The sequence below is a fragment of the Wallemia mellicola genome (genome assembly GCF_000263375.1).
Source record: "Wallemia mellicola CBS 633.66 unplaced genomic scaffold WALSEscaffold_16, whole genome shotgun sequence".
Lineage (NCBI taxonomy): Eukaryota > Fungi > Basidiomycota > Wallemiomycetes > Wallemiales > Wallemiaceae > Wallemia > Wallemia mellicola.
This window is the reverse complement of record NW_006531973.1, coordinates 162,415-168,414: the sequence shown is the minus strand read 5'-3', so window position 1 is coordinate 168,414 and position 6,000 is coordinate 162,415. Positions and strand designations below refer to the sequence as shown.

At 38.1% G+C, this 6,000-nt stretch overlaps 3 protein-coding genes and 2 non-coding genes across 5 annotated transcripts in view; 3 read left to right on the top strand and 2 right to left on the bottom strand.

The window, feature by feature from the left end:
• The window catches only part of WALSEDRAFT_33239 (hypothetical protein), a gene marked incomplete at its 3' end in the record, with an annotated part of 925 nt that extends 429 nt beyond the window's left edge, over positions 1-496 (top strand). Inside the window, exon 2 of the mRNA XM_006959343.1 lies at positions 68-496. Coding sequence (XP_006959405.1) covers positions 68-496 — 429 coding nt within the window. The remainder of the gene's footprint in view (positions 1-67) is intronic.
• A 357-nt stretch (positions 497-853) lies between these two features.
• On the top strand, positions 854-924 carry WALSEDRAFT_t65. The gene has a single exon. It is a non-coding gene; the product is annotated as a tRNA-Gly (tRNA).
• A 191-nt stretch (positions 925-1,115) lies between these two features.
• WALSEDRAFT_58096 (PTR2-domain-containing protein) lies at positions 1,116-3,063 on the bottom strand (the record flags this gene model as incomplete). The annotated part of the gene is made up of 4 exons (XM_006959342.1): positions 1,116-1,330; positions 1,387-1,524; positions 1,573-2,764; positions 2,813-3,063. 4 exons carry the CDS (start codon positions 3,061-3,063, stop codon positions 1,154-1,156), a joined length of 1,758 nt encoding a protein of 585 aa, XP_006959404.1. The 3' UTR covers positions 1,116-1,153.
• A 1,877-nt stretch (positions 3,064-4,940) lies between these two features.
• On the bottom strand, positions 4,941-5,156 carry WALSEDRAFT_20332 (hypothetical protein; the record flags this gene model as incomplete). The annotated part of the gene is made up of 1 exon (XM_006959255.1): positions 4,941-5,156. The coding sequence occupies one exon, from the start codon at positions 5,154-5,156 to the stop codon at positions 4,941-4,943; it is 216 nt and encodes a 71-aa protein (XP_006959317.1).
• A 219-nt stretch (positions 5,157-5,375) lies between these two features.
• WALSEDRAFT_t66 lies at positions 5,376-5,446 on the top strand. The gene has a single exon. It is a non-coding gene; the product is annotated as a tRNA-Gly (tRNA).
• The last annotated feature ends 554 nt before the right edge of the window (positions 5,447-6,000 follow it).

The window sequence follows — 6,000 nt, the reverse complement described above, 5'->3', positions numbered from 1 at the left end:
ACAAACGACAAAGACAGGACAATACTTGATAAAACAAGTACTTGACAAAATCGAAAGGATCAAAAGAATGAAAGGAAGAGAAGGAACCATAGTCCAATTGAACTGGATCCCAGGACATACGGGCATCTATGGTAACGAACTAGCTGATAGAACAGCCAACGAGGGAAGGACAAAATGTAATCATTACACCAACATTGACTTCACACTTAGTACTTCATACTCAGCAATGCGACGCAGAATGCGCGAACGCTATACAGCTCCACTGAAAATCGAAGCTTCGAAATTGTCAGTCATTAAGTCCAATACCTCAAAAACATCAGCCGGAAAGCTGACAGCTGCAAAAACCGCTAAGATCCTCAATGAACTACCCAGAGCGACACGGTGCCTAGCAACCCAGCTACGTACAGGTCACTTCCCTACGACTAAGTCATACCGATACCGATTCAAGCTAATCGACTCACCGAAATGCAGGACGTGCGGCATAGATGAGAGCTAAAACAAACCATGATGATGATGATGATGATGAAATCTAAATATATTGTTAAGACGATACAAAGTTAAACTGCGTCCATCAATACTTCTTAAAGCATGAGGATTTGAATGGCATGTTGAATTGGTAGGAAGCGTTTCTTGACTAGTGTCGTAAAATGTCTTGATGATTTGCGTGTCCGGGAATTTTCTCGGTTACGCCGAACCACCGGAGTATCTTGGGTACGTAGTCAATTGTGGTTTGAAAAACTCGTAAAGGGCTTGAAGAGCTTGTGCGTTGCTAAAACAAACCACGGATGAAAATTTGCGTCTGATGGATTTTGTCTTTTTATATTGTAGACTTTGAATTAAACAATTACAAGAAGCATTAATGGGGTAGCGGTAACCTCGATCGTTGCCATCGATCGGCCCCCGGTTCGACTCCGGGTTAATGCAGTAACTACCATCGAAAGATGGATTAACATTTTTGCTTCGTATTATGCATATGGCTCTTTTCTTACCTTTTTACGTAAATCTAAATAACTTCAATTTCCTTTGTTACTTGATTGATTGTGATTGTAACATTAGATTTACATAGTACAATACAAAGTATTATCTTTGCTAGAAGGCTGCTGTAAATCTATGTATAAAGGTATCAATTATATTACAAATCCATTTTCAAAGCTCACTCTTGCCTATCTTTTCCGATTGCATTTTCAGCTTCTTCATTTCTGTCCCTCTTGTGGAACATTGCATAGAAAGCGAATCCAGCGAGGAAAGTGACGATAGCTAAACTTGCATACATCCATACTAGGTAAGGATCTTCACTCACACTCACTAATGCTTCATTGATTGCGCTGGCCTAATCGAAGGTCAGCAAGAGCTCTTACGCATACTTTGAAGGGATTTGGGACTTACAAATGCGGTCTGAACGAGAAATATGGACGTGACAAAAGCGCGTAGCTTCACGGGAGCTTTCTTTAATGCAAGTTCATACGCTGTGACCGGGCCGAAGACTTCTGACAAAGCCATTAGTGCATAAGATGGTGCGACAATCTGTAGCTATTGGTCAAATAGTACATTTTAACAAATAATATCACTCACCCAGAGGTTCTGTGGCGCTTTCGTGTTACACGTAGCAGCATACTCACCACATGGACTAATTGTGTACACGTAATGTTGTATAACAGCTGCATACACCATCGATAAAGAGGCTAAAATGAATCCACTGGCTATTCTAAGGACAGGGCCGAAACGGATGCCCTTTTTCCTGAGAAAGGGATAAACGAGGAAGTCTAATATAGGAATTGTAGCTAGAATCATGATTGGATCTATAATTTTGACAACCTCTGGTGGTGTATTACCTGATTGCATTGTTGTAGATAGTGAAACAAGGTTATTTGAGAGTTGATTTTGTGAAATATAGTAAAATATTAAACAGAAGAAGATCTTGCATGCTGACCAGCCTCTTTTTACTTCTAACACAAATGCATCATCCCATGTGATAAATTTGGGTACAAACCCGTGTTCTTTTTCATATACACTGGGCTTTGCTGCATTCCAACTTGATTGAGTGTCTTTCAAATTTCTTATCCACCTTATGGGATTAAAAGAGTAGATATTCTTCGCTACGATTCTCAATAAACGTGAAACTTCCAGTAGAACTGTACCACGTGGAGGGGTATGAACGAGTTTGTTACGAAGTGCAAAAAGAATGAAAGGAACTGCTGCAAATACGACAGTTGGAATAGTAAACGCCAACCAGAACGAGTGGTTCTTTTCGATGGCTGGACTCACTAGCATTGATAAACTGCCGACATTTATGCTCCAATAGAACCAACTCATCAGCCTTTGGATTGTGACATTGGGGTCAACTATAACCTTCTCACCTGTTTTTAAAACTTGTGTATATGGTACTGATGACTTTATTTGTTCACCAAGAAGAACACTTATGTTGGCCTTAATACCACCTGTACCTAGACCAATTAAAATCGTTGCAGTGATCCATCCAGCGAGTGGTGTAGTATTGTTAGTAATTGCCGATGGGATTGACGTGAGAGTGAGGATAAGTAATCCAATGAAATAAATCAATGATGATGCTATAATTGTTATATATCTTCCTTGTGTATCTGCAATTATCCCCCCAAGAACTGGTGTTAAGTATGACCAAAAGGTTGAGAAGGTAGTTAAGCCTGTTGCAACTTGTTGGCCTCTACCCATGACTCCTGGAGAGGTGTCTACATCACCAGCAAGTGGAGTACCAGTTATACTACCATATGGAAGGGGATATTGGATGCTAAATCAGTTAGCAGTAGTTAGGCGAGATAAAGTGTAACATGCTCACTAATTCTGTGCAACTACCTTTGATGAGTAGTACGAGAAACGTTCTGCTAGTTCAACAACCACTATAGCAAGCGCATAAAGTGAGACACTTTCAGAAACTTTACGGAGTGTTGCAAATTCATGATCAGTGGGGAAATTAGTAAGTGGCTCTTCTTGTGATCCTTTTTGAGTTCTTTCGCTTTTATTTTCAGATTTGTTGTCGCTATTGTTGTCTTTTTCTAGTATAGTACCATTGTACTCCACTGGTGACATTTTAAATCCTTGACCTTACACTGTAAAGGAAGCGACCAAGTCAGAACAACTTCTAATAAAGATCATGACATTCTGTGCCTGATTGTTCAATAGTGAATATACTGCAGTGATCACTAAAATTAGTGAACGTATTAAGAGTGAAAGGGTATCCTAGAATTGCCTATATAATACTTCCTAATTGAAAAATCCTAATATTCACTCAAGATTCTCCTAAAAGCAATGATTATTTATCCGATGGAGGAATCACGCAATTCTGATGAATTTTACCAATGGCGAAATTGACATATGTGATAACAAGAACAATAATTAGTTTAAGGCACTATATACAATAGCCAAATTCCTCTTTGAACAACAGACATTTGATATACAAGTATGCACTATAGACTTTTGAAAGCGATATTTCAGATTATAAAGTGGTATAACCCATGTATTTGGACAACAAATATAAAAACTACTTGTCGACTGTTGAATTAAATGACTATCTGTTTTTGGTGAGTGAGCTGGGGTATGCGCGTCTTGAGTACCATTGCTTGTGGTCTTGTCTTATGGTCTATAATAGACATACTTGCACATAATACATTTTCCTTTGGTTAATCTTTCATTCAAAAGCCCTGCTCATGCTTCGTGACATTCGTGTATGATCTCAGTAGCATACTTCTTGTTTTAGCTTCACCAGATAGGCGAATTTATCCTCGGGATTGTCGTCTGAAATCTTGTGGATCCCGAATTATTGTTGGTAGGGCGGTGAGGACCTGGGAGGTGACTCTCAATCTCCTCGATGTCATTGGTCTTTGAAGCAGGAGGGGATGGACGTCAATGATGCTGTTCTGTTGTGTTTATCAGAGTTGTCCAGCAAAAATAAGGTTCATATTGATCTTCCAGTCGTCAGCATGTGCAAGGAAGGTTACCTGAACCCTTGACTTGTGCGATGTAAACGAAGGCTTAATTAATTCTACTTTACGACTATTTGTTACTATTAGTATTTAATTACTTTTTGTCATTACGTCCGGTCAAACTATGGTTAAAAAAGCATTGGTTATAATAGTAACAATGCGATTATGATAAGAAAGGTATATTGTTAATCAGATACAAGGTTTGACTGCGTCTTTTAATACTCCTTATAGTATTATGATTTAAATGGGATGCTGAATAGCTGGAAGTATTACTTGAAAATGTCGTAATATGTTTTGATATTTCGTGTTCACTCGTTTATTAGCCAGTCTATAACCAAGGCGACATCCTTCCAGCATCAATCTCTTTTCTAAAAGCTGCTATGGAGCTGGGGAAACTCTTTTCATTGGAGATTATTCCCCTCTGTTGACATCTACAGGGGGTCATCCACACTCCCATCCGTTGATATAAAATAATCGCCAATAGCCCCAGTGAAATATAAATGGTGCCCCTTACAATCGTCTGTTCAGGATAATTTCTTTGCCATTGATAGGCTAAAAAGAACGTATACAAACAAAATAAGATATAAGCGACCAACCAAATATCTGTTTGGAATAGCTCTAGCTCTACTATCATTGGAAAGTATGAAAAAAAGATGTGTCTTCCATTTTATTTATTTTTTATTTTGACAATTATATTATATTATATAGATATATAGATGTAAATTATTAATTGATTTCATCGATGGCAATTGTACTTAAATCTGATCACCTAGAGCACCGTGACCAATGATGCCGAAACCTGGACCGACAGCCGAAGTCAGCACCTTCCTTGATATCAGCGCGACGGTAAGACTTACGGTCATATCTACCTCATCTGAAGCCTTCGCCTTGTTGTCTGACTTGTGCACATCTTGATGTCTTTCGGCATTACGATGAGTCTTTGGAACAATTTGATATGTGAAGCTGGAAGTATTTCATGGTAGTCTAAAGGTTCTGGGATGAGAGGTGGTAGTACCATTTCCATGAGCATTGAGTCTTAAAGTATCCCGTTAAAATCGATGATTGTATTACTTTGATTACTTCAGGGTTTGATACGCTCATTTCACCGTGCTTGATCTCGAAATCCTTTCCAGTGACGACAGCACCTTCCTTATAAAGGTTTGCAAGAGCCGCTCTACAGTTTCGTTTGCTAATGAACATCTTCCCTTAAGATAACTGAGATTAGCGCTAGAGAGTAATGATAATAATTGATCGAAACATGTTGTTTAGACGATGCCAAGTTTAACTACGTCCTTACTTACTTCGAGAGATTCAAAGAGTGAATTCAAATGTGGTAACACCATGAAAATTTTTAGATGTCAAAACCACACTGGATGACAACTAGGAAAATACACATTACTGCATCAAACAATATCACAAGCATTAATGGGGTAGCGGTAACCTCGATCGTTGCCATCGATCGGCCCCCGGTTCGACTCCGGGTTAATGCAATAACTACATCGAAAGATGAATTAACATTTTTGCGTTTTCCCTTTTTGCTCTATGAGTTTTTTTTTTAAACCTGAATAGATTACCTAAGCATGATATTGCAATGTATCAGTGTATCAGTGTAATCGTAAGTAAGAGAATCTCGAACTATTTAAGACATTTTCCAACTTTAGTGAGAAACGCTTCCAGTTGATTTAACGCTTCTTTCAAATCTTCATACTATAGGAAGTATTGTTAAACGCGATTAAACTTTTGTATCTTTATAACAATGTATCTCGATTTCACTATCATCATGGTAGTTTCAAAACTTTATAAATAAGCTAATTTCTTGTTTATTTTCCTGGATATTTTCTTAATGTTCCATTAAACATTGACATTTTTCATTATATATGCCTATTCGAGATTTTACAACAATGTTACCTTCTTAAAAAAGACATTCCACTGGCTTTTCTTTACTCCTACGCCTCGAATAATACATGGTAGCTTTTGTCAGATGTTTTTATATGGTTTTCAGTTTCAGTTTTATGCAATATAGCTCCAAATCATTCATGATCGT